This window comes from Oryctolagus cuniculus, chromosome 5 (assembly GCF_964237555.1).
Source record: "Oryctolagus cuniculus chromosome 5, mOryCun1.1, whole genome shotgun sequence".
Classification (NCBI taxonomy): domain Eukaryota; kingdom Metazoa; phylum Chordata; class Mammalia; order Lagomorpha; family Leporidae; genus Oryctolagus; species Oryctolagus cuniculus.
The window spans coordinates 18,053,764-18,080,643 of record NC_091436.1 but is presented as its reverse complement, the minus strand read 5'-3'; the positions used below and the strand labels follow the sequence as shown (position 1 = coordinate 18,080,643).

The 26,880-nt window shown below is 54.9% G+C and overlaps 1 protein-coding gene and 1 long non-coding RNA gene across 4 annotated transcripts; both read right to left on the bottom strand.

The window, feature by feature from the left end:
* Positions 1-1,263: 1,263 nt before the first annotated feature.
* On the bottom strand, positions 1,264-16,689 carry LOC100342552 (UL16-binding protein 2). 2 transcript variants are annotated; one of them, XM_070074606.1, is made up of 12 exons: positions 16,587-16,689; positions 13,452-13,709; positions 12,787-13,062; positions 11,838-11,969; positions 8,417-11,030; positions 7,864-8,139; positions 6,919-7,050; positions 5,526-5,718; positions 2,948-3,205; positions 2,283-2,558; positions 1,811-1,916; positions 1,264-1,452 (listed from the first exon to the last, which is right to left on the bottom strand). In XM_070074606.1, exons 8-12 carry the CDS (start codon positions 5,611-5,613, stop codon positions 1,440-1,442), a joined length of 741 nt encoding a protein of 246 aa, XP_069930707.1. In that variant the 5' UTR covers positions 5,614-5,718; positions 6,919-7,050; positions 7,864-8,139; positions 8,417-11,030; positions 11,838-11,969; positions 12,787-13,062; positions 13,452-13,709; positions 16,587-16,689; the 3' UTR covers positions 1,264-1,439. The 2 variants fall into 2 exon arrangements, 1 of the variants encoding a protein (XP_069930707.1); XR_011388940.1 differs by lacking the exons at positions 1,264-1,452; positions 1,811-1,916; positions 2,283-2,558; positions 2,948-3,205 and having other exon boundaries at positions 5,703-5,718; positions 16,587-16,683.
* Positions 16,690-18,125: 1,436 nt separating this feature from the next.
* Positions 18,126-24,637, bottom strand: LOC108176261 (uncharacterized). 2 transcript variants are annotated; one of them, XR_001792926.3, is made up of 3 exons: positions 24,222-24,637; positions 19,924-20,134; positions 18,126-18,702 (listed from the first exon to the last, which is right to left on the bottom strand). It is a non-coding gene; the product is annotated as an uncharacterized lncRNA (long non-coding RNA). The 2 variants fall into 2 exon arrangements; XR_001792925.3 differs by lacking the exon at positions 18,126-18,702 and adding an exon at positions 18,933-19,197 and having other exon boundaries at positions 24,222-24,488.
* Between the last annotated feature and the right edge of the window lie 2,243 nt (positions 24,638-26,880).

Genomic DNA, 26,880 nt, shown 5'->3' with positions numbered 1-26,880 from the left:
GGAAGACCTTTCTCTCTGTCTCTCTCTCTCATTGTCCACTCTGCCTGTCAAAAAAAAAAAAAAAAAAAAGAAAGAAAGAAAGAAATCAAGAGGATACAAGTTGAGAAGGAGGAAGTGAAACTATCTCTATTTGCAGATGACATGATTTTATATATAGGGGACCCAAAAGACTCTACCCACAGACTATTGGAACTCAGAGAAGAGTTTGGTAAAGTAGCAAGATATAAAGTTAATACACAAAAATCAACAGCCTTTGTATACACAGACAATGCCTTACCTTACACCTTACACAAAATCCACTCAAATCTGTCAAAGACCCAAGTCTATGACCTGATACCATCACATTATTAGAAAACATTGGGGAAAACCCTGCAAGACATTGGCATAGGCAAAGAATTCTTAGAAAAATCCCAGAGGCACAGGCAATCAAATCCAAAATTGACAAACGGGATTACTTCAAATTGAGAAGCTTCTGCACTGCAAAGGAAATGCTCAGCAAAGTGAAGAGGCAACTGGTAAAATGGCAGAAATTACTTACCAACTATGCAACTGCTAAAGGATTAATAACCAGAATATGAAAAGAGATCACGAAACTCCACAACAGCAAACAATCCAGTCAAGAAATGAACTAAAGACTTAAACAGGCATTTTTCCAAGGAGGAAATCCAAATGACCAACAGACACCCTAAAAAACGCTCAGGGTCACTAGCCCTCAGGGAAATGCAAATCAAAATTGCAGTGAGGTTTCACCTCACCCCTGTCATAATGGGTTTCATACAGAAATCAATAAACAACATGGCTGGTGTGGATTTGTGGGAAAACGTACCCTAATCCATGGTTGGTAGGAATTAAACTGGTACAGCTACTGTGGAATGTCAGTATTGAGTTACCTCAGAAATTTGAATAGAGACCAAGCATATGACCCAGCCATCCCACTCCTGGGATTTTACCAAGTGAAATGAAATCAGCATATGAAAGAGTTATCTGTACCCTCATGTTTATTGCAATTCAACTCACAATAGCTAAGATATGGAATCAACCCCAATGCCCATTAACTGAAGACTGGATAAAAGAAGTTTTGTGATGAGTACGTATGCATCGACTGTTGAATTCTTTACTTAGGATATGCTAAGTTGATCTCTGTATATAAAGATAATTAAACATGAATCTTAATGAAGAATGGGATGGGAGAGGGAGGAGGAGATGGGATGGTTTGCAGGTGGGAGGGTGGTTATAGGAAGAAAAACCACTATAATCCAAAAGTTGTAATTTTGAAATTTGTATTTATTAAATAGAAATTTTAAATAAGAAAGAAAGACAAAAAAAAAAAAAAAGAAACTTGTGCATCAGCCTTCTCTGGCAGCCCAATGTCTCCATCCCATTTGCCTCAAGCTCTTCAAGCTTCCATATCACATCTTGCATCAACTGCACGGGTCAAGCTAGTGAAGACACCTAAGGCACAAAGGCAGAAACAGCAGGAGATCACCTGATAAGGAAAAGGGTGGGGTAGGGATGGAGGAGACAGAGGGATGGATGGTGCTCTGCATGTTCAGACGCTCAGTGTGGATTTTTTCTGACTACACTAAGAGTCCCTGGGGAAGGTGCTGGTGACTCAGAGGGTGGGGCTGGGCATTCTACTGAGGAACATGAGGTCTGCTTCTCCGGGACTCATCTCCACACAAGCAGGTCCAGCTCAGAGGGCAGGGGTGGACTCAGGGAATCCCTTTCCCATTTCCCAAGCCAGCCATCTGCCCTGTGCTTCCCTCCCGTGCTGCCCTCCATACCTGTCACTCAGAATGGCTCCCCTTACCTGACAAGGAGGACTGAGCCGGTGAGGAGCAGGAGAAAGGTCCAGGACATGGGCATGGTGGCCGTGACCTTGGATGGGACAGCTCCTGAGGTTGTGGGTGGCTGCGCTGAAATGGAAGCAGAAGATTGGAGGCCCCCATGCAGACTCCAAACCCCAGGAGAGGCCTTCCAGCTCCTGCTCCTGGGAAAGGCAACCATGCTGTTGCTGTCATAGGGAGGGACACAGCACTGGATCACGTTCTCAGACACACACACAGACATGCACACACCGGCACAACACACACACATGCATTCATGCCTACATCCTCACATGCACACACAGACACACAGCATGCACACAAATCCATGTTCCCACACGCATATCCACCGGCAACCACACCATTGCACCAAAACCCTTGCACACACACATGCACATGGTGGCTTCACCTCATCTCCAGGGAAAACCCCTTCCCGCCCCCCCTGGCCCTAGTTACCTGTAGACTCCAGCATCTCCTCCCTGGGCAACAAGAAGTTCCCCAGCCACCTTGTGCAGTCTCCCATGGACACCTTCCGCAAGAACTCAGTCAGCTGCCTGTCATTCTCCCAGGTCGTCTTCATCCAGCTGGCCCCAGGATGAACCTCTGTCCACATTCTGGCGTCCGGGTCAAAGAGGAGGCCGATCTTTCCATCGAAGCTGAACTGCCAGGACCCGTGCCTGCCGCCGCTGGCTCCACGCCAGCAGCACATCCTGCCCTGCAGGCTCTGGAGATCTGTGCACATTGGAAAGACATTGGCAGAGATCAGTCTTGACAGGTCCTCTGCCCCACCTGGGATCCACTTCTCCCATCCGTTTCTCTGGTATCTCCTGGCCCTGCTCTGTCCTCTGCATCCTGCACTTCCTCCTGGGGCACTTGAGTGGGGCCAACTTGCAACTTCACAGAAACATAAGGAAGTCCCCATGCCCAGATCAGTCTTGACAGACCCTTTGCCCCACCTGGGATCCTGCATTCCCGTCCCCTTAGCATCACCTGGCCCTGATCCTACCACTCCCACCTTGTCGCTGGGCCTCCAAAGGAAGAGCAGTGTCCAGTTCTGCACATGGAAATCCTCAGTCCTGGTTCACAATACCTGCCCTCTGCCCAGGGACTTTCAGGCTCACCCTTGCTTGTGGAATGTTTCATTTCAGCCACTTGCTGGTTGAGGGCGTCCACCATGTCTCGCAGCATTTCTGTCTGCTCTGCCCAGTTGTCAATGGCATCCACTTCCCTCCCAAGGGGGTCAAAAAAGCTGATCTTAGTGAAGCTGCAGTCACAGTGCAGAATCCTCCTGTCATCCACGTGACCTTGAACATCACAGCGTTGCTGTCCAGGTCTGGCCTTGGGATTGACAGTTATGTTGTAGCAGAGGGAGTGAGCATCTGTGGAAGAGAAACACGAGTGAGGTGTGGGGATGAGAAAGGACTCACACTCAACCTCTCCCCCAGCTCCAAGACACTCAAGAGCCCACCTGAAGGGCGGGGCTGGGACGCAGGGAAATCAATTCCTGCCATGGCAACTCCATCACTGGCTCCTGACTTTCTCCCACCTGTGCTCCTTGTAATTCATTCAGGTTCTCTGACCAAGTACACAGGGTCCTTGGCATGGCCCCCGAGACTCAGAGGGAGCTGGTGACAGGAGTCCTGTGTAAGCACACACAGTACCTAAGCTCACATGCATCTGAACAGAAACTCCGACACCACGTGCTTAGGAAGTGCAAACCATGGTGTGCATGGTCCCTGGGCAGCCACTGTCTTCTGGGAGCATCTGGCAGAACTGACTCCAAGAGGCAAGAGAAAGACAGAGACAGGTGTGCCTAGGAGGGCAGGACTGAGAACAAGGTTTCCCGAGAGGCAGGCAGTGGGAAACAGCAACGGCTCTCGCTGCACGCCTCTGGGTGAAGGAAAGTCTAGGTAACTCGGGGAGTGAGCACACGAGGACACCAACGTCCACCACCAGAGACCGCAGATCTCCACGTACATCCCATGGACGCCGGTCCTGGGTAAAACACAGAACTCGAGCCCAGAACTTCAGTTTCCTGAGCTGGAGCCACCCGTGCCCCTCGCCTGTGAGGAACTCCTGGTGGGCGCCCTGTGAAAGGCAGGTGTCTTTTTAACTGCTCCGGAGGTACTGGCTGTAGGTTAGGTAGGAAGTGAGCAGGGAGGGTGTTGGAGAGAGACCCTGGGCCACAGAGGGGCCTCTGGAGGGTGGAGAGCAGCAGGTCTGTTTAGTTCACAGTCATGGCAGGCTCCCATGGCTGGAGATCACAGGAAGCCTGTCAGGAGGGGTTGGGCAAGACCTGGACATCTGCCAGCTCACATTCCTCCCTTAAGGGAGGCCTCTCAGCTGCTGGGAGCTGTTTGAGCGGCAGCCCTGCAAGCACAGGGTGTGAGTCATCCTCCCCTGCGTGTGGAAGAAACTCCTCCTGCAGGAACTTAACACAGATTATGGGTGAGACCACCCTCTAAGGTAGCTGAGTCTGCTGGACAGGTGGTGATGCAGGTGAACACTGGGTGAATACCAGGCTGATTCCCAGAATTCCCTCTGAGAGGATATCTAGTAACCAGCTGAGGGCTTGCAGGCCATGTAGCATCAGCTGCAACCACCCCGCTCTGAGCTTCCAGCACCACAGGAACCTCAGACAACACGTGGGTCTTCAAGGTGCTCACAGAAAGTACATGTTCCCAGGAAAACAGGGACTTTGTGTGCACAGGTTTCAAAACGTTTTCTGCGCCCAATTAGACACCTTTTCATCCCATCTCTCCACAAATTGGTTGAAGATGTGAATGAATGAATGAATGAATGAACGCGGTTGTATTTGCCCCATTCTCCACGGCCAGAGCTCTGTGCTGGGAAAGGGGCCGTGTCGGGCAACTCCTATCTGGAGAATGCTAGCCTGGACCTCCAGTGTGGACAGGCAAGGCCACACCCACTACACAAGGGACGTCTACCCATTTCAGTGTGCACACAAGTTGGCCAGCTCCTGTGAAAACAAGGCTCGTCACCTATAATGCTGCCTCCCAGCAGCAAGGGGAAGTGCAGGACCAGGTGCCTGAACCCAGGGTGGTGGTGGGGGAATGGTGGCCCCATCCCTTCAAATTCAGGTCCTGGGCTGAGGTCCAGGTGTGCCTGCCTGGGGCGACCTCAGGCAGCGGAATGACACCATCAGGTAGGGGAGAAGTCAGGACCTGCCAGATGAGAAAGGGACAGATTGGACCCGAAGCCCGGGGATCCTGGTCCTGTGGCAAACTAGTCTACAGGCTTCCAGTGACTAAGCGACTCAGGGGGGAGGTGGCTGGATGAGAAAGGCAGACTGGCAGGGAATCCCTGTGTTCCTGGTCTCATGCTGAGATGGCCCCGGGGCTCACAGGACTCATCAACTCAGGAGTGAAGTGGCCTGATGAGGCTGTGAGCGGTGGGGATAGTGGGTGGTGGCTGGCAGCAAGTGGACGCTGGTGGTTGGAGGGGGAGTTGTGGTTGCAGAGCGGGCTCAGGGGATGGCCTTCCTGCAGGGTCCGCACTCATTCACGCCCCCTGGCTCAGTGACCCCAGGAAGGGCCTGGGGCACCATCAGTTTCCACCGCCCCCTCCCATCCTCCTCCTGTGACCTCTAGGAGAAGGGGCCTCAGGGTAGCCACAGGCCCGCGAGGAGGTCCCCACCCTCTCTCCCAGGCCCTGCTCCCCTGCCCTGAAAGCACTCACCGGCCAGCAGTGCCCGGAGCCCGGCTGCCAGCAGAGGCAGGAGCAGAAGCAGCAGGGACGTGAAGCAGCGCAGGGCTAGCAGCTCCATGCCGGAGTGAGTGAGTTCAGCACTGACTGCGTATTTAAGGACAGCCAACTCATTTACATACAGTTACAAGGACTTCTTCGCGCCACTGGCTGCTGGCCCTGTGCCCTGGAAATAAGGGTGGAGTGAGAGCAGCTCTGAGGTAGCCGCCTGAATCTTGTCTGCAGTTACCCGTGCTGGCTTTGTGGCTGCACTTACCAAGGCTGCCTGCAGGGGCGCTGACACCCATCCTCCACAGGGAAACTCTAGTGGCTTTTGTTGGAAATGTTTCTCCCTGTAGAAGCTGCTGCTTTAGTTAAATGTGTGTGGATTTCTCTTGTTTCTCTCTCTCTCTTTTTTTTCAGTAATTGGAGGGGCAGCAAGTGAGAAACTTGCCTCCCTCCAATCGTTTTGAAGGAGAATGGGCCTTCCCTGTCCTGCCCTGAGCGCTCTGAGCTAAAAGCGCAGAGGCTGCACAGGGAGCATTGGATGGAGTTGTTCCTTGGGATGCTTTGTGCCATCCAAGAGCCAGAAAGAGTCCAGCACCTGCAGGGTCCGGAACACTGCAGGTGAGAACGCTCTCCTCTCTCTCTCCCTCCTTCTCTCTCTCTCTCTCTCTCTCCCTCTTTCCCTGTGCATGTGTGTGTGTGTGTGTGTGTGTGTTGCTCTGCCTACAGAAGGAAAGGTGGAGGGAGGGTTAGGAGAAGGAGAAGGAGCAGGAGGAGGGAAGGAGGACAGACAGATGAAGAACAGGTGGGCGGGCTGCAGGGAGGCAGGCAGGCAGGCGTCCTGCATTCCTGGTGCTTGTTAAAACCCACTCCGAGGTGTGGCTGCAGCACAGCTCAGGCTCCCCTTTCCCTCTTGCTGAGCGAGAGGTGTCCATGGAGCACCCGCTGCTGCCCACTCTGACAATGATTCCTCGAGTGGAGCGTACATGCTGCTTGCTGCCCACACACCCTATGCCTGTGTTCCTGTGCCCCAGTCTCCCGTGACTGGGCCCTGAATCTGCGCTACACAATCCTGAGCTGGCTAAGCCTTCTTCAACCCACAGGCCATGAACCAGCAGCTGAAACCTGGTGTAGGAAAGGGCCCCTCCCTCTCCCTCTCCCTCCACCAGGCTGGCTCCTGACAGGGAGAATTTCTTAGAACTCAGGGCTGAGCTGGTCCCAGTTAATGCTACTGAGGGACATGAGGACTGATTTTCCTGTCTCATTTCCAGAATGAGACATTGTAGTCCAGGGGGCAGGGCTGGACTTGGGAATTCCCTCTGCCATCATCCCACCCAATCCCATCTGCCCTCTGCTCCCCTCCCAATGCTGCCCTCCATACCTGTCACTCAGAATGGCTCCCCTTGCATGACAAGGAGGACTGAGCTGGTGAGGAGCAGGAGAATGGTCCAGGGCATGGGCATGGTGGCCGTGGCCTTGAATGGGACCGGTCCTGAGGTTGTGGGTGGCCATGCTGAAATGGAAGCAGAACACTGGAGGCCCTGTCCGGACCCCAAACCCCAGAGAGATCTTCCAGCTCCTGCTCCTGGGAAAGGCAGCTGTGCACACAGCTGGCACCCGTACTGTGAACTGCTGGGACAGGTCCTGGGGGAGCAGGGAGGGAGGATGGGAAAGATCTGCCAGAGAGGAAGTCAGGGTGACCATGCAGACCGTCCCTCCTGGGGGGCCAAGATGGGAGAGGCTCGGGGTGGCACCAGGAAGGGAGGCAGGAGCTGGACCTGGAGATGGTTCTGAAGGAACCAAGAGAGAGAGCGGAGGAAACGGGAGAAAAGCGAATCTAAGAAGAGGGGACTGCGAAGAAGGGCTAGAAACAGTGATGTCCACGGGGTGGAGGCCAGCAGGGGGCGGGTAAGGGGACTGAAATACATGGGTGAGGAGGAGATGAGCAGGAGGAGGAGGAGAGGCGTGAGGACAGGCACAGCTCCGGATGTGAGGACACATATTGGATTGCTTAGACACACAGGATCACACACACATGCACACAGCACCCTAACATGCACACAAACAGCAAAGGACACGCATAGGCTCACTCAACACACATACACTATCACACCCACACTCTCATACATGCACACCCACATTCCCACGCCACACCCACCAGCATCCACTCCCTTATATGCACACACACCCATACCCTCGCATACACACAAACCAAAGTACAGCACACTCACATGCACAGTGCACCCACACCGTGCACGCACACACTGGGGTGGCTTCACCTCATCTCCAGGGAAAACCCCTTCCCGCCCCCCCTGGCCCTAGTTACCTGTAGACTCCAGCATCTCCTCCCTGGGCAACAAGAAGCTCCCTAGCCACCTTGTGCAGTCTCCCACGGACACCTTCTGCAAGAACTCAGTCAGCTGCCTGTCATTCTCCCAGGTCGTCTTCATCCAGCTGGCCCCAGGATGAACCTCTGTCCACATTCTGGTGTCTGGGTCAAAGAGGAGACCGATCTGTCCACCGAAGCTGAACTGCCAGGACCCGTGTGTGCCACCACTGGCTCCACGCTGACAGCACATCCTGCCCTGCAGGCTCAGGGGATCTGCCCCCATTGGAAAGACATTGGCAGAGATCAGTCTTGACTGATCCCCTGACCCACCTGGGATCCACTTCTCCCATCCATCCCTCTGGTATCTCCTGGCCCTGCTCTGTCCTCTGCATCCTGCAATTTCTCCTGGGGCACTTGAGTGGGGCCAACTTGCAACTTCACAGAAACATATGGAACTCCCCATGCCCAGATCAGTCTTGACAGACCCTCTGCCCCACCTGGGATCCTGCATTCCCGTCCCCTTTAGCATCGCCTGGTCCTGATTTCCTACCTCTCCACCTTGTCGCTGGGCCTCCAAAGGAAGCGCATTGTCCAGTTCTGCACGTGGAAATCCTCAGTCCTGGTTCACAAACCTGCCCTCTGCCCAGGGACTTTCAGGCTCACCCTTGCTTGTGGAATGTTTCATTTCTGCCACTTGCTGGTTGAGGGCGTCCACCACGTCTCGCAGCATTTCTGTCTGCTCTGCCCAGTTGTCAGTGGCTGGCAGCAAGTGGACGCTGGTGGGTTGGAGTGGGAGTTTGTGGGTGTCGAGCGGGGACGCCTCCGTGCAAGGTTCGCACTCATTTGCGTGCCCCCTTGCTCCGTGCCTACTGTGGGCAGGATGGGGGGTAGGGCACCAGCAGTTCCCACTGCTCCATCCCATCCTCTTCCTTGGACTCCAGGAGAAGCCGCCTCAGGGAAGCGCAGGCCTGCGAGGAGGTCCCCACCCTCTCTCCCTGCCCTGTGCCCTGCCCTGAAAGCACTCACCGGCCAGCGGCGCCCAGAGCCCAGCTGCCAGCAGACGCAGAAGCAGAAGCTACAGAAAAGTGAAGGGGTGCCCGGGCAGCAGCTCCATTGCAGAGTACTGAGTCAGTTCAGAGCTCACTGGGTATTTAAGTACAGGAATTGTGTAGGTACCCGGGTTTATTGGTTAAGGAAGGCTGGGGTGAGAGTGGCTCCAAGGCAGCTAGGTTATAGATTAATCTTTGCGGCTGCCTCTAAGGCTTCGTCTGCAAGGGCGCTGACAGGGGCACTGATACCCGTCTTCCCCAAGGAAAACTAGCGCTATTGTTGGAATTGTTTTCTCCTTCTTGAAGTTTGCTGTTTTAGTTAAATGTGTGTGAGATTTCTGGTGCCTTTTTTTTTTTTTTTTTTCCAGTAATCGGAGGGACAGCCAGTGAGAAGCTCACCCCCACCTCCGAATCATTTTGAAGGACAGCTCGGCCTGCCCTGTCCCGCCCTGAGCGCTAGGAGCTAAAAGGGCATCGGTTTTAAAAGGGTGCGGAGGGCTGGTGCTGCAGCTCACAAGGCTAATCCTCCGCCTGCGGCATGAGCAGCCTGGGTTCTAGTCCCAGTTGGGTCGCTGGATTCTGTCCTGGTTGCTCCTCTTCCAGTCCAGCTCTCTGCTGTGGCCCGGGAAGACAGTAGAGGATCGCATAAGTGCTTGGGCCTCTGCACTCGCATGAGAGGCCAGGAAGCACCTAGCGCCGGCCATGGTGGCCATTTGGGGAGTGAAGCAACAGAAGGAAGACCTTTCTCTCTGTCTCTCTCTCTGTCTATAACTCTGCCTGTAAAAAAAAAAAAAAAAAAAAAAGGGCGCAGAGCCGCACAGCCAGTTGCCAAGAGTGAGTCTCTTGGTTGCCAAGAGTGAGTCAGAGTCCAGCACCTACACGCCTGAACGGGCTCGCTCTCTCTCTCTCCCTCTCCCTGTCTCTCTCTCTGTTGCTTGCTCTGTGTGTGTGTGTGTCTTGCTCTTCCTAGAGAAGGAAAGGTGGAGGGAGGGTAGGGAGAAGGAGAAGGAGGACAGACAGAGGAAGAACAGGTGGGCGGGCTGCAGGGAGGCAGGCAGGCAGGCATCCTGGGTTCCTGGCCTTGTTAAAACCCCACTCTGGGGTGTGGGGTGCAGAACACCTTGGGCTCCCCTTTCCCCCTTGCTGGCTGAGAGGTGTCCATTGAGCACCCGCTGCCGCCCACTGCTGTCTCTATGGTGAAGAGCATGAGTTCAGCGACACTAGCACATAAATAAGGCACACAGTATTTATGAAACAAATCTTCAATCAAGTCAAACATTTTGGTGTTTGGGATCCAGACTCTCTTGTGCCCTCACTGTGCCATCAGCAACCGTAGAGGGGTCTGGGGTTTGGATTCCACCTTGACTGCCTTACCCCACCTCTAACCCCATGCATGCATCATCTAGGGCGCCCATTCTGGGCTTTGGGCTTCGCTGGAGCAGCTGGAACGCCCGGCCTGCAGGGCTGGAGTAGCCTGCACTCTCTGAACTTGGGTTAACGGCTCATGACAGGTGAAAATATGTAATCAATACATAAAAACAAAACGGTACAGAAATGTAAGACGAGAAGGAGTGCACAGGTAGTGTCTTGCAGGCTGATCTAAACTCTCACTGGCACGACTGCTTGCAGTCACTCTCCTTCTTATATTCCGTGTTTCTCTTTATAACTTGGATGTTAAACTGGGCTCTTCCAGGTGTCAATTGAAAAAAGCTAAAAATAAATAAATAAATAAAAAGGACTCTTTGACCAAGTCTCCCAGGTCTTCCCTATTCCCTCAAAGGAACGCTTCCAAATAGGACTCTGGGCCACTCAGCACGGAATCTGGGCTCCTGGGCTAGGCAGGGCCTACATCCTTCCTCAGCCTGATGAGGTCACAGGAGACAGGCTCGTCCTGTTTCCCAGTAGAGAAGGAAGGGGCCAGAGTCCCTGAGTAGGGGAGCTCTCAATGCACACAGCTCGACGTGAGTAGACCCCAGAGGCCCAAGAGGGCTGCAAGCACTTTCCACGGCCCAACAACTCCAAAGGCACCCAGTGGTGAATGTCCCAGATAGGCAGCGTCATGTCAGCCGTGTGGTCACTGTGGTTGTGATTCCAGCATCACAGATGGGAGAGGCCCTGGTTAGAGAAAAGACAGGTGATGCCCTGCTCCAGGACAGCCCCGGCTACTCCTAGAGTCCTCCTCCCGTCTCAGGAATTCTCAACTCCCCACCCCATCAGATGCAATAAAGAAGGAATCTTCCTCAGATTCTCAGCACAGATGCTGTTGCCCCTGCCCGCCCGCTCTCCTGCCCTGAGAGTGGACTTTGCTTACAACAGACCTTGCTAGTTCATTTTAACCTTGGAGCATTCCAGAGTTCTCTTCCTGCAGGGGGACCAAGACCTTGGACAGGTTCTCTGGTACCAGGAACGCCCTGCGCTCTGCCTTAGGAGTTGGTTCCCAAAGGCCTTCCCACCCCTCATCCTGGGATGGGCTCAGCCTCCTCTTTGCTTGGAGGGTGGGATCTCTGACAACGACTCCTCAAGTGAGCGTCCATGCTGCTTGCTGCCCACAAACCCTATGCCTGTGTTCCTGTGCCCCAATCTCCCGTGACTGGGCCCTGAATCTGCGCTACACAACCCAGAGCTGGCTAAGCCTTCTTCAACCCACAGGCCATAAACCAGCTGCTGAAACCTGGTGTAGGAAAGGGCCCCTCCCTCGCCCTCCAACAGGCTGGCTCTTAAAAGTGAAAATTTCTTAGAACTCAGGGCTGAGCTGGTCCCAGTTAATGCTTCTGAGGGACATGAGGACTGATTTTCCTGTCTCACTTCCAGAATGAGACAGTGCAGTCCAGGGGGCAGGGCTGGACTCAGGGAATTCCCTCTGCCATCGTCCCACCCAATCCCATCTGCCCTCTGATTCCCTCCCAATGCTGCCCTCCATACCTGTCACTCAGAATGGCTCCCCTTGCATGACAAGGAGGACTGAGCTGGTGAGGAGCAGGAGAATGGTCCAGGGCATGGGCATGGTGGCCGTGGCCTTGAATGGGACTGGTCCTGAGGTTGTGGGTGGCCGTGCTGAAATGGAAGCAGAACACTGGAGGCCCTGTCCAGACCCCAAACCCCAGAGAGATCTTCCAGCTCCTGCTCCTGGGAAAGGCAGCTGTGCACACAGCTGGCACCCGTACTGTGAACTGCTGGGACAGGTCCTGGGGGAGCAGGGAGGGAGGATGGGAAAGATCTGCCAGAGAGGAAGTCGGGGTGACCATGCAGACCGTCCCTCCTGGGGGGCCAAGATGGGAGAGGCTCGGGGTGGCACCAGGAAGGGAGGCAGGAGCTGGACCTGGAGATGGTTCTGAAGGAACCAAGGGAGAGAGCGGAGGAAACGGGAGAAAAGCGAATCTAAGAAGAGGGGACTGCGAAGAAGGGCTAGAAACAGTGATGTCCACGGGGTGGAGGCCAGCAGGGGGCGGGTAAGGGGACTGAAATACATGGGTGAGGAGGAGATGAGCAGGAGGAGGAGGAGAGGCGTGAGGACAGGCACAGCTCCGGATGTGAGGACACATATTGGATTGCTTTCTTAGACACACAGGATCACACACACATGCACACAGCACCCTAACATGCACACAAACAGCAAAGGACACGCATAGGCTCACTCAACACACATACACTATCACACCCACACTCTCATACATGCACACCCACATTCCCACGCCACACCCACCAGCATCCACTCCCTTATATGCACACACACCCATACCCTCGCATACACACAAACCAAAGTACAGCACACTCACATGCACACAGCACCCACACCGTGCATGCACGCACTGGGGTGGCTTCACCTCATCTCCAGGGAAAACCCCTTCCCGCCCCCCCTGGCCCTAGTTACCTGTAGACTCCAGCATCTCCTCCCTGGGCAACAAGAAGCTCCCCAGCCACCTTGTGCAGTCTCCCACGGACACCTTCCGCAAGAACTCAGTCAGCTGCCTGTCATTCTCCCAGGTCGTCTTCAACCAGCTGGCCCCAGGATGAACCTCTGTCCACTTTCTGGTGTCTGGGTCAAAGAGGAGACCGATCTGTCCACCGAAGCTGAACTGCCAGGACCCGTGTGTGCCACCACTGGCTCCACGCTGACAGCACATCCTGCCCTGCAGGCTCAGGGGATCTGCCCCATTGGAAAGACATTGGCAGAGATCAGTCTTGACAGATCCTTTGCCCCACCTGGAATCCACTTCTCTGTCTGTCCCTTGGTATCTCCTGGCCCTGCTCTGTCCTCTGTATCCTACACTTTCTCTGGGGGTAGTTGGTTGGGGCCAACTTGCAACTTCACAGAAACATAAGGAAGTCCCCATGCCCAGATCAGTCTTGACAGACCCTTTGCCCCACCTGGGATCCTGCATTCCCGTCCCCTTAGCATCGCCTGGCCCTGATGTCCCACCTCTCCTGCCCTGCCACTGGGCCTCCAAAGGAACCCCAGTATCCAGTTCTGCACATGGAAATCCTCAGTCCTGGTTCACAATACCTGTCCTCTGCCCAGGGTCTTTTCAGGCTCACCCTTGCTTGTGGAATGTTTCATTTCAGCCACTTGCTGGATGAGGGTGTCCACCACATCTCGCAGCATATCTGTCTGCTCTGCCCAGTTGTCAATGGCATCCACTTCCCTCCCAAGGGGGTCAAAAAAGCTGATCTGAGTGAAGCTGCAATCACAGTGCAGAATCCTCTTGTCATCCACGTGACCTTGAACATCACACCGTTGCTGTCCAGGTCTGGCCTTGGGATTGACAGTTATGACATAGCAGAGGGAATGAGCATCTGTGGAAGAGAAACACAAGTGAGGTGTGGGGATGAGAAAGGGCTCACACTCAACCTCTCCCCCAGCTCCAAGATACTCAGGAGCCCACCTGAAGGGCGGGGCTGGGACGCAGGGAAATCACTTCCCGCCATGGCAACTCCATCACTGGCTCCTGACTTTCTCCCACCTGTGCTCCTTGTGATTCATTCAGGTTCTCTGACCAAGTACACAGGGTCCCAGCATGCCCCCGAGACTCGGAGGGAGCTGGTGACAGGAGTCCTGTGTAAGCACACACAGTACCTAAGCCTACATGCATCTTAACAGAAACTCAGACACCACGTGCTTAGAAAGTGCAAACCATGGTGTGCATGGTCCCTGGGCAGCCACTGTCTTCTGGGAGCATCTGGCAGAACTGACTCTAAGAGGCAAGAGAAAGACCAAGACAGCTGTGCATAGGAGGGCAGGATTGAGAAACACGGTTTCCAGAGTATGGCAGGAGTGCGCGATCAGGGCTGATCAGTCAGCTGGGGGGTCCTACAGGGAAGAGTGTGAAGAGACAGGTGGACATACAGGAGTGCACCTGTCACCTGAGTGCATGCACACATGCACCTACGTGGACCCAACCAGGGCTGACACCACACACCGGGAAGAAGCTGGCAGAAGCAGTTAGCACAGTGGCTGGATGATGACCGCCTCCCCTACCCGCACCTGAGGCCAAATCTCCTGTCCAGACGAGGACTGAAAACAGCAGCACTGAGCGGGACCCAGTGAGAGGAGAGGAAACTTTCTCAGGAAAGGTCAAGGCAGTCACAGGTTTACAGTGAGAGACAGCAACAGCTTTTACTGCAGGACTCTGGTTGTAGAAAAGCCTGGGTAACTCGGGGAATGGGCACACGAGGACACCAACATTCACCACCAGAGACCGCAGATCTCCACGTACATCCCATGGATGCCGGTCCTGGGTAAAACACAGAACTCGAGCCCAGAACTTCAGTTTCCTGAGCTGGAGCCACATGTGCCCCTCGCCTGTGAGGAACTCCTGGTGGGCGCCCTATGAAAGGCAGGCGTCTTGTTACCTCTTCTGGAGGTTACTGGCTTGTGGATTTGGAAGGAAGTGAGCAGGGAAGGTGTTGGAGAGGGACCCTGGGCCACAGAGGGGCCTCTGGAGGGTGGCAGAGCAGCAGGTCTGTTTAGTTCACAGTCATCGCAGGCTCCATGGCTGGAGATCACAGGAAGCCTGTCAAGAGGGGTTGGGGAATACCTGGACATCTGCCTCTCTTAATCCAACAGAACGTTTTCACTGCTATGAACAGTTTTTTGGCAGCCCTCCAAACACAGGGTGTGAGTCATCCTCCCCTGAGTGTGGAAGAATTTCCTCCTGCAAGAACCTGAACACAGATTATGGGGGAGTCACCTTTTAACTAACATAGCTGAGTCTCCTGGACAGGTAGTGATGCAGGTGAACACTGGGTGAATACCAGGCTGATTCCCAGAATTCCCTCTGAATGGGACGTTCAGCCATTTCAGGGTGGTTCTTGGTATGGGTGCGGGCAATGGAGAGAGGGGGTGCATCTGGCCATGGGCTAGGGGGGACCACACAGCCTCCCAGCTGCCATCATGAGCAGGGCTCCTCACCCACGAGGTCATTCAAGTGACAGGCCTGGCAGTGGCCGCTGGACACGATTCTCTGGAGCCGGGGGTGTGGGGGCAGGGCCAGATGAAGCAAAGCAGCTGCAGGAGCAGGGAGCCTGTCCCCAGATGCCAGCACGAGGCAGCACCACTCACCCCGAGGTGAGCTCACACCTGCGGCTCAGGGAGTGTCCCCACGTGGACCCAGGACTCCGCTGGACAGCACAGGAGTAGCAGTAATGCTGCAACCACAGGACCCCACTCCTCTCCCTGCGGCCACCAGAAGCCGCCACAGGACAGAATCCACTGCTGACTCTCACCCACGCACCCAAGACTCCACTCGAGAAGGACACCCTGCGGGCTAGGGCTCCAACAGCCGGGACATTGAGGATGCCGCGAACCTGGGCTGAGCAAATGGGACCCTGCTCAGATCTGGGCCCTAGTTCCTTTGCAAGTTGTCCCTGGCTGGTGGTGTCACTGCCACCCCCAGAAAGAGTTGAGCAGCTGGGGAGACAGATGACTCAGAGCCAGTACAGTCGTCCTTTGCACAAAAGTTGGCCAGTTCTGTACAAAACAAGGCTCATCACCTATAGTGATTCCTCCCAGCAGCCAGGAGGAAGTCAGGAGAAGGTGCCTGAACCCAGGGCCGTGGTGTTGGAATGGTGGCCCCATCCCTTCAAATTCAGGTCCTGGGCTGAGGTCTGGGTGTGCCTGCCTGGGGCGACCTCAGGCAGCGAATGACGCCATCAGGTAGGGGAAAAGTCAGGACCGGCCCAATGAGAGAGGGACAGATTAGACCCGAAGCCCGGGGATCCTGGTCCTGTGCCAAGACTAGTCTACAGGCTTACAGTGACTAGGCGACTCAGGGGGGAGGTGGCTGGATGAGAAAGGCAGACTGGCAGAGAATCCCTGTGTTCCTGGTCTCATGCTGAGATGGCCCCGGGGCTCACAGGACTCATCAACTCAGGAGTGAAGTGGCCTGATGAGGCTGTGAGCTGTGTAGCAGCAAGTGGATGCTGATGGGTTGGAAGGGGAGTTTTTGGTTGCAGGAGGGGTCAGGGGATAGCCGAGGTTGCCTCCGTGCAGGGTGCGCTCTCCTCCATGTGACCACTGGATCCGTGCCCAGGGCTGGGGCACCAGCATTTTCCACCGCCCCCTCCCATCCTCCTCCTGTAACTTCTGGGAGAAGCCTCCACAGGGAAGCTCAGGCCTTCGAGGAGGTCCCCACCCTCTCTCCCTGCCCTGTGCCCTGCCCTGAAAGCACTCACCGGCCAGCGGTGCCCCGAGCCCGGCTGCCAGCAGACACAGGAGCAGAAGCAGCAGGGAAGGGAAGCAGTGCCCGTCCAGCAGCTCCATGGCTGTGTGAGTCAGTTCGGAGCTCACTGGGTATTCTAGTGCAGGAATTGTGATGTCAAGTGGTTTTATTGGTCGAAGGGAGGATGGGGTGAGAGTGGCTCCAAGACAGCTAAGTTATAGATTAATCTTTGCGGCTGCCACTAAGGCTTCGTCTGCAGTTGTGCCGATACCCGTCTTCCCCAAGGAAAACTAGCGCTATTGTTATAAATGTTTTCTCCCCGTTGAAGTTTGCTGCTTTAGTTAAATGTGCGTGAGATTTCTGGTGTCTCTTTTTTTTTTTCAGTAATCGAAGGGACAGCCAGTGAGCTTGCCCCCGCCCCCGAATCTTTTTGAGGGACAACTAGGCCTGCCCTGTCCCGCCCTGAGCGCTGGATGCTAAAAGGGCCCTGGTGTTAAAAGGGCATTGAGGCCACACAGGAAGCAGGTTGCCAGGAGTGAGTGAGTCCAGTACCTACAAGCCTGAACACTGCAGGTGAGAGCGCTCGCTCTCTCCCTCTCTGCCTTCCTCCCACCCTCTCTCTCTCTCTCTCTCTCTCTCTCTCTGTGTGTATGTGTGTGTGTGTGTGTGTGTGTGTGTCTTGCTCTACCTACAGAGGGAAAGGCAGAGGAGGGTGGGGAGAAGGAGAAGGAGGGAAGGAGGACAGACAGAGGAAGAACAGGTGGGCGGGCTGCAGGGAGGCAGGCAGGCAGGCATCCTGGGTTCCTGGCCTTGTTAAAACCCCACTCCGGGGTGGGGCACAGCTCAGGCTCCCCTTTCCCTCTTGATGGGTGAGAGGTGTCCATGGAGCACCCGCTGTTCTCCACTGCTGTCTCTATGGCATGGAGCGCCAGCTCAGGGACACTAGTACATAAATAAAGCACACAGTATTTAGGAAACAAATCTTCTATCAAGTTGTACACTTTGATGCTTGGGATCCATTCTCTCTGTGCCCTCACTATGCCAGCAGCAACCATAGAGGGGTCTGGGGTTTGGATTCCACCTTGACTGCCATAGACCCCACCTCTACCCCCATACATGCATCCTCCAGGGCGCCTCGCTGGAGCAGCTGGAAGGCCCGGCCTGCAGGGCTGGAGTAGCCCTCACTCTCTGATCAGGTCTCATGCTGGGACCAGGCTCCCAGGGCTGTCTCACTTTCCCCATGGGAGCTCTATCCCTGGGCTGTGGCTCAGGCAGAGTACGAAGATAAGGGACAGGGTGGGAGGTGGAAAGATAAGTTAGAAACATGGCCAGCCATTTCTCACATGTCCACACGGGGAGCCCACGACTGTGTCCGTGGTCCCTAAAACAATGAGGTACCCTCTTCACCTAGCACAGAGGCATTGCGAGCCTGAACCTAGGTCACCATACGTGTTCAGACCCCACGTTGGGGGCCAGTCGTGGGCTCATCCCAGGAGTCCTGTGCACTGGGGTGGGGCAGCAACACTCTTCCACAAGATGCAACGGAGACAAGTTTCAGGGCACACGACAGCTTTATTAACGACCAAGCACACCTTGTAAAGGGCAGGCAGAGGGTGCATAACTGATTCAGGGCAGCACTAATTCTATAGATGAAGGTGGTATTGGTGCCACTATGCTTCTCAATCAGCTTGAAGGTCACATAGGCTCATAGCTTTCCAGGTGGGCCTGGGCCACACCCAGGAACAGTTTACCTGATTGGCAGAGGCAGGGCTGGGGAAAACGTGCCTGGGGCTCCTGGGCCTGCCAGCACTCAGGCTAACTGCATGGGCTAGGCAGGCAGTCTCATGGGATCTCCCACAGTGGAGTGTGCTGCATTGGGTCGCTGGGCCATAGTTAGAACAGGGAATGGCGAGGCACAGCTAGTGAAGAGATGTGATCCAAGTCATAGTACCAGCCTCACTGAACTTGGGCTAACGGCTCATGACAGGTTAAAATACAGAATCAATACATAAAAACAAAATGGTACAGAAACTCCAAAAGCACCCAGTGGTGAATGTCCCAGGTAGGCAGCGTCATGTCAGCCGTGTGTCACTGTGGTTGTGATTCCAGCATCACAGTTGGGAAAAGCCCTGGTTAGAGAAAAGACAGGTGATGCCCTGCTCCAGGACAGCCCTGGCTACTCCTAGAGTCCTCCTCCTGACTCAGGAATTCTCCACACACAGATACACACACACACACCCCATCAGATGCAATAAAGAAGGAATCTTCCTCAGATTCTCAGCACAGATGCTGTACCCCCTGCCCGCCCGCTCTCCTGCCCTGAGAGTGGACTTTGCTTACAACAGACCTTGCTTGTTCATTTTTTTAATATTGTATTTATTTATTTGATCAGTAGAGTTACAGACAGTGAGAGAGACAGATAGAGAGAAAGGTCTTCCCTCTGCTGGTTTCTCCCCAAATGGCCACCACAGCTGGAGCTGCACCAATCCGAAGCCAGAAGATAGGTGCCTCCTCCCGGTCTCCCATGTGGGAGGGCTCAAGCACCTGGTCCATCTTCTACTGTTATCCCAGGCCACAGCAGAGTGCTGGACCTGAAGAGGAGCAGCCAGGACTAGAACCAGGTCCTAGGATAGAAGGGAGGGAGGATGGGAAAGATCTGCCAGACGAAGCTGGGATGACCATGCAGACCGTCCTGGGGTGGCACCAGGAAGGGAGGCAGGAGCTGGCATTGGAGATGGTTCTGAAGGAACCAAGGGAGAGAGAGAGAGAGTAGAAGAATCGGGAGAACCGGGATTCTAGGAAGAGAGGACGGCGAACGAGCAGCTCTAGAACAGTGACAGCCACGGGGTGGAGGCCAGCAGAGCGGGGTGAGGGCACTGAAATCCAAGCCGTGAGGAAGAGATGAGCAGGAGGAGGAGGAGAGGCGTGAGGGAAGGCACAGCGCCAGATGCTGCTGCTGTTGTAGGGAGGACACACCACACTGGATCACATTCTCAGACACACACTCAGACATGCACACATAGGTACAACACACACACACATGCATTCATGTCTACACTCTCACATGCACACACAGGCACACACATCCACATTCCCACATGTACATCTGCCGGATTCCACACCATCGCACCAACACTATCACACCCACATGCACACGCCCACACACTTGCATGCACACACAGGCACAGCCCATGCATCTATGTACACATTCCAATACTTACATGCACACACACCCAGGTACAGCACACTCACATGCACAGTGCACCCACACCTTGCACACACACATGCACATGGTGGCTTCACCTCATCTCCAGGGAAAACCCCTTCCCGCCACCCCTGGCCCTCGTTACCTGTAGACTCCAGCATCTCCTCCCTGGGCAACAAGAAGTTCCCCAGCCACCTTGTGCAGTCTCCCATGGACACCTTCTGCAAGAACTCAGTCAGCTGCCTGTCATTCTCCCAGGTGGTCTTCATCCAGCTGGCCCCAGGATGAACCTCTGTCCACTTTCTGGTGTCCGGGTCAAAGAGCTGTCACCAGCTCTGTGACAGCAGAAAATCCTACTAAAAGGCAGGGGTCAAAAACTGACAGTTTCCTGGGCTCATCTCTTCATCAATCAAATGCTCCTCCTTTTGCCTCTGCCCACAAAGAAACCTCACTCTTCAGATATGGCTCCACCATCACTCTTCCTACCCCCTAGCCCATGGCCCTGTTGGGGAGGTGCCAGGCCTGGATGGCAGAGGGTCTGCAGATGCAGCCCACACAGATTGCGGGAAGCTGGGAGTGTGTGGGGTTGCCCTGGAGGGTGCTGGATCATCGTGGGACAGGGTCAGGGTGCAATCAGAGTTGGATGAGGGAGAGTTCCAGGTGCAGGATACAGTTCAGTCCCTTGGACACTGATGCTGATGTGGTACTAGTACAACTCTTGGAAGCTCAGGAGGCGATGTCCCATACTACATGCACTGGACAACTCAGAACCTCCATGGTAGGTTGTTCAGGGAGGGAACAAAATGTTGAGAGAAGCACACGTGCCAGGGTGGAAATAAAACAAAAATGCAAGGAAATGTCCAGGCCTCTGCTCCACGGGACACAGGTTCACCAAGCAAACAGAGAAAAGCGCCCGCATCATCAGAGCCACAGCCATGCCTCCTGCTCACGCCTGGGACTGGCCATAGCAGAAGGTGTCCCCAAAGTGGGCTCCCAGTGGTAATGGGGGTGAAGAATCCTGACTCAAGAGATCCCAAGTGCACGTGCCGAGCTGCCGGAACTAAGGAAGGTGCTGTGATTACAATGCTGTGGGGACCTAGCGGCAAACCAGATGTGCAGCCAACCTGGAACTGCCTGACTAAATCATTACAAAAAAACCCACAAAACACAAGGGCCAGCACTCAGGAGGCTGAAATGCAGCTGCCCCAGCAAGAATTCTGAAATCCTTGTGTCCAGTTTCCAGACTTCAGCCATGGCTCTGACCCAGACCCCACAACTTGAGGGGAGAGGTCACGTTCCCTCCAGGAAGGGCCCTTCAACCCCATGGCAAGGGCAGTGACACTGGTGGCCTTTCTCAGGGGGTGGACGGCCATTTGCTTGGCTAACCAGTGGCAAAGTAGAAACTACCCCAGGAAAGTGGGTGTTTGAAGTAGTGGTTAAGCTGTGGCTTGGAGTGCCCACACCCCACATTGGAGGGCCTGGGGCTGAATTCTGGCTCAGCTTTGCATTCTGGCTTCCTGCTATTGTGCACCTGGGGAGGCAGCAGGTGATGGCTCAAGTAGTTGAGCCTTGGCTGCCCACAAGAGAGACCAAACCGAATTCTAGGCTCCTTGCTTTGGCCTGGCTCAGCCCTGGCTGTTGTGGGGAGTGAACCAGTGAATGGAAGATCTCTCTCTTTCCCTCTCTCTTTCTGTGTTTTTCAAGTAAATGAAAATAAATACATAAAAATTTAAAAGAAAATACAACACCTAGACATTCATATAATGCATAGTATATTGATTAATAACACCCAAGTATCTGAAGCAGTTTTGTGGCTGCCTTGTAATTTTGTGGTACAGTGTGGCCAGGTAGTGAGTGGACACCTGGTCCAGGTTCTACTCACAGGAGTTTTTCTGGGTCAGTACCCCACACAATGGCCAGTTCACATTCCATGCAGTTGTATTAGGAATGAACAGTCTTAGGGCCGGCGCTGTGGTGCAGTGGGTTAACGCCCTGGCCTGAAGCACCGGCATCCCATATGGGCGCCAGTTCTAGTCCTGGTTGCTCCTCTTCTGATCCAGCTCTCTGCTATGGCCTGGAAAAGCAGTAGAATATGGCCCAAGTCCTTGGGCCCCTGCACCCCTGTGGGAGACCCGGAAGAAGCTCCTGGCTTCGGATTGGCTCAACTCCAGCCTTTGCGGCCAATTGGAGAGTGAACCAGTGGATAGAAGACCTTTCTCTCTCTGCCTCACTTCTCTCTGTGTAACTCTCTGACTTTTGAATATATAAATAAAATCTTAAAAAAAAAAAGGAATGAATAGTCTTTAAGTGAGCCACTTGCAGCATCAGGGCATCAGGGCTGCCCTGCTAGGCAGGCCACGTGCAGTGTTGGGCACTGCCTCCCCCATAACCTGGATAGTACATTTAAAAACCCAATACCTCTGACACTACACTAGTGTTCTATCTTCTCTCATGTTTGATCCCACCCTGGTCCCTAGAAGTTTCTGTAAATTTCTTAGACTTTGCAAGCCTTGTTGTCCTACTGACATCCACTCACCTCTGGTTTTGTAGCACAGAAGCAGTCAGAGAGAGTACATGAATGAGTGAGTGAGGCTGCATTGGCTACTGTGGCCCTGACTCAGGACCACTCAAAACAGCAGGCATTTGTGGTGGCAAAAGATCCTGTGTGGATTTCATGGTGATTCCTTTTTTTAAAGGCAGAGTTACAGAGAGAGGGAAAGGGAAAGATCTTCCATCCACTGGCTCACTGGCTCATTCCCCAAATGGCCGCAGATGGGGCAGGGACCCAAGTACTTGGGCCATCCTCCACTGCTCTCCCAGGCACATTAGCAGGGAGTTGGATCAGAAGTGGACCAACCAGGACTTGAACTAGCGCCCATATGGATGCTGGCACTGCAGTTGGCGGCTTAATGCACTGCACCACAGCACCAGCCCCCAGGGCTATTCCTAATGGAGAATCAGGACATGGGCTCCCAGTGTCCCGTGCCACTCGCAGCAGGGACAAGCATACCATGTGAGTGTACTCCTGGTTTGAGACTGGGCCCTGGGAGAGAGGAGGCTTCTGGTCATGGGCTCTCGGTGACCACCAGCCTCAGGGCTGCCGTCATGAGCCGGACTCCTTACTCCCTCGGTCATGAGAAAGGCCCGGCAGCCACAGGTGGACAGGATTCTCAGCTGGCAGAGCAGGGCCGGAGGGAACTCAGCGACTGCAGGGGCAGGTGGCCGGCTCTCTGAGATACCAGCACTGAGGCAGCACCTCCTGCCCTCAGCTCACACCTGTAGTTCCTGGACTGACCCTCTGGCCCACGTAAGCCACGCGGCTGCTGGGTAAGAGAGAAGGGACAGTAGGCCCCAAACCACAGGACTCCACTGCTATCCCTAGAGGCCACCAGAAGCCACAGGCAAGATAGGACCCACTGCCGCGTCTTACACAGGCAGCAGGGACTCCCCCTGAAGCCACCACGGCAGGGTTGCACCCCGGTAGTCGGGTGTTCTCATCTGGGGTAGGCAAAGTAGGATGGCGGCCAACTCTGGGCTCCATTCGCTTGCATGGCGTCTCTGTCCGCCTTGGGTATGGGGGGAGTCGGCAGGAAGCTCAGGCAGGGACAGGTGAGCTGGATCTGCCTGCCCCGCACTGTGTCTCTGTGCCCCTCACCTGTCAGCCCAGGATGCCCACTTTCCCACCACACCCTTGTGTCTCATCCAGGACCAGGAAGCAGGAGACACCATGATGGCCATGTGGAAATTAAACTCCACCTGGAGGCACCTTGAAGCCCCAGAGAGCCGCACACAAGCCCAGCTTCACTGTATTTAGGCATTCGGTTAGGGCGCCTCCCTCTATCTCACAGGAGGCTGATGGAGCATGTGAATCCCTCCCTCTCCGGCTTCCCCTCCCCCCACAGGTAACTGGGGCCCACGCGTGACAGGTATCTCTGTGTGGGGTGGTCCACAGGCACGTGTGAGTGTATATTCTCTGTTAATTAAATATATTGCTCCCACGTGAGCATGGTGGTTTTTTTGTTTGTTTTTTAACCTCTGCTTTAAACTCTTAGCTCTGTGAGGCAAGCACCGGGAGTAAAGATTCAATCGCAGGCCCACAGCACCTGCACACGAGGCAGGTGAATATGAGACAGACATGAGGCAGCCACAGCTGGTCCCTATGTAGGAGGCTCCTGCCTGCGATCTCCATCCCCCTGCACTGCAGCTGCAGGACGCCCCGCGGTTTCCGCTGCCATTGCCCTGGCTTCACCCGGACGCCCCGCGGTTTCCGCTGCCATTGCCCTGGCTTCACCCGGACGCCCCGCGGTTTCCGCTGCCATTGCCCTGGCTTCACCTCTCGCCCCGAGGACACATTTTGCCCGGATTTCTCTGGCCACCGCGCTCATGCCCCACTCTCCTCGCCAGCGCCCTGCGGAGGTGCGGCGGCGCCAGAGCCCAGCTCACCTGCTGCCAGCGCCGCGCCCCGAGGTGCCGTCCCGCAGCTGGAGCGGAACCCGGAAGCAAGGAAGGAACTTGCCAACTCCAGCCAGCGCCGCGGACGACCCGAACCCTGGAGTTGTCTTCTCCACACGCGGCAGGGGCACAGAAAAGCCTGCGGGTGTGCGGTGCCGCTGCAAACATGGGGCTTGTAGGAAGTGCTCACAGGTGGTGACTCAGAGCCCAGGGCTCCGCTGCCCGGTGCCGCCAGCCCGCGCCTCGCACTTCCTCTCCGCTTTCTTAAGGCTTTTTTTTTTTTTTTTGAATATTTTATTTTTATTGTACGCGCAGAGAAACAGAGACCTTGCATTCATTGTCTCATTCCCCAGCGCCTGCAGCAGCCAGGGCTGGGCCAGGAATCCAGGACCAAGAACTGCATGTGGGTCTCCCGGGAGGGTCACAGGGGCTCTGGTACTGGAGCTCTCACCAGCAGGGAGCGCGATCCAGGGGGAGTGGCAGGGACTGCACCCAGGCACCCCCTTAGGGATATGGGGTTCCCGAGGCTGCGGGTGCAGCCTCTTCTTCAGATGTGCCCCCCACCCCTTCCTGTCTTCATAAAACAAAGAACTCATTAAGAATAAAAGCAAACTTCTCAAAAAAAAAAAAAAAAAAAAAAGAAGTCTGGCCGCTCAGCGTGTTATACCTAAGCCAGTATTGGAGAATTTGGAATGAGTGATTCCCAATGCCCCAACAGGGCTGGGCTTCTGCACACTCCCTCTGGTCACTGGTAGCCCTGATTAGAGGTGGAGGAAGGGCGGGGCCGCTCTGGATCTGGTTTTAGGCACTGGGAAAGTGCCTGGGTTGTTTCTGTCTAGGGGCCAATGACGCTGGGGGGATGGAGTTGAGTTGTTCTGGCCAAAGAAGGCGTCAAGTCCTGGCAGAGGTGACTCCATGAGGTGCACCCCCCCCCCCCCGGAAGGCCTTGGCAGGAGGCACGTATGTTGCTTTGGTAATCAGGAAACAAACAACACCGAGCAGCCCTGGGAAGATGCTTTAGGACCCACCACGTGTCCCCACGCCCTGACCAGGTGGCCCCCGCCTAGAAGGAGCCCCGAAATAGTTTTGTGGCCATGCCTGGGCCCTGAAGAGACTATTTAGGGTATTTCTGCTCACTTCTCCTAGACAGGCTAGCTTAAGAAAAGACCACGTGCCTTAAAAGATAATGTGATTATGGGGGCGGGAGGGAAGCAAAAGAGCAGTAGGCTTGGCCGGCGCCATGGCTCACTAGGCTAATCCTCCACCTTGCGGCGCCGGCACACCGGGTTCTAGTCCCGGTCGGGGCACCGGATTCTGTCCCGGTTGCCCCTCTTCCAGGCCAGCTCTCTGCTGTGGCCAGGGAGTGCAGTGGAGGATGGCCCAAGTGCTTGAGCCCTGCACCCCATGGGAGACCAGGATAAGTACCTGGCTCCTGCCATCGGATCAGCGCAGTGCGCCGGCTGCAGCGTGCCAGCCATGGCGGCCATTGGAGGGTGAATCAATGGCAAAGGAAGACCTTTCTCTCTGTCTCTCTCTCACTGTCCACTCCGCCTGTCAAAAAAAAAAAAAAAAAAGAAAAAAAAAAGAATCTTATTAAAAAAAAAAAAAAAACCAATAGGCTAGTGCTAGTTTCAGAGGGGAGGCAGGAAGCAAACATGAGGAGGCTGGAAGATGCCCCCCCCCCCCAGGAGCTGGCTTCCTCGTGCTGCTCAAGCACAGTTGCCGTGTGTGGCCTTGAGTGGACGTGAGGTTGCAGCTGGCCCCCAAGAACCTTCCAGACAGGTCTGCTGAAGCTGCTCCTTCTCAGGCCATGCCCCCAGGTGGTGTTTGCATATGATGGAGCTTGTGGGTTTGTTGTCCTTGTTGTTGCCTGTTTTCTAAAGGAAGAAATAACAAGAGTTGCCAGAAGGAGGAATTCTGAATTCTGTAGTGAGGTGGTCCATCCTCATTCACTGCGACTGCTGTGGAATGGACGGGACGAGGGCTTGGTCTTGAAGAGTTACCGGAAGGATCCCCAGTGCGGGGTCGGGGGGTCAGGTCAAGACTGGGCTTTGGAGACCAGCCAGGGGTTTGCAGTGGTTGAAAGCCGCCTTCACAGGAAAAGGGACACAGGGAAGAAACAGGGACAGTGCCCGGGAACTTGGCTTTGCCTTCTGGGAGTGGCTTGCCCAGTTTCCTGAAGAATTTCTGACGTTAGGAAAAGGATTTTCCCTGCTTTTGCAGAGAATCCAGCTTGAATGAATCTGAGCAGTGTGTGAACATAACCGTGCCCACCTGGCCAGAAATTCCGGGGGAGATGCAAGAAGAGGGTTGTGGGCGGCCCTCCAAGAGGAGATGGAAGCCCCGGAGCTGCTCGGCCTGGAAGGCTGTGCTGCGGAGCTCGGGTGCTCGGCCCTTCTGCCTGCATTTACTCTGCTGCCTCTGCACCCAGGACCCCAGCCTGCACTCAGCTGGAGTGGGATAAGGACGACACAATTGCAGTCAAGAGGAGGCATCAGAGGGTTCATGGCACAGTGCAGGGAGGCTGCATCCCGTATCCGAGAACCCGGCTGAGTCTTGGTTGCTCTGTTTCCAGTTCAGCTTCCTGCAGATGTGACCGGGGAGTCAGCAGATGGTGGCTTAAGCACTTGGGTCCCTGACACCCACATGG

Coding starts and splice junctions, on each gene's coding strand:
- LOC100342552 (XM_070074606.1), bottom strand. CDS start 5,613: ATGGAGCTGCTAGCCCTGCGCTGCTTCACGTCCCTGCTGCTTCTGCTC. Junction 2,559..2,947: donor GAAACATTCCACAAGCAAGG/GTGAGCCTGAAA, acceptor CAATGTGCACAG/ATCTCCAGAGCCTGCAGGGC. Junction 1,917..2,282: donor GGAGATGCTGGAGTCTACAG/GTAACTAGGGCC, acceptor CTTCCATTTCAG/CGCAGCCACCCACAACCTCA.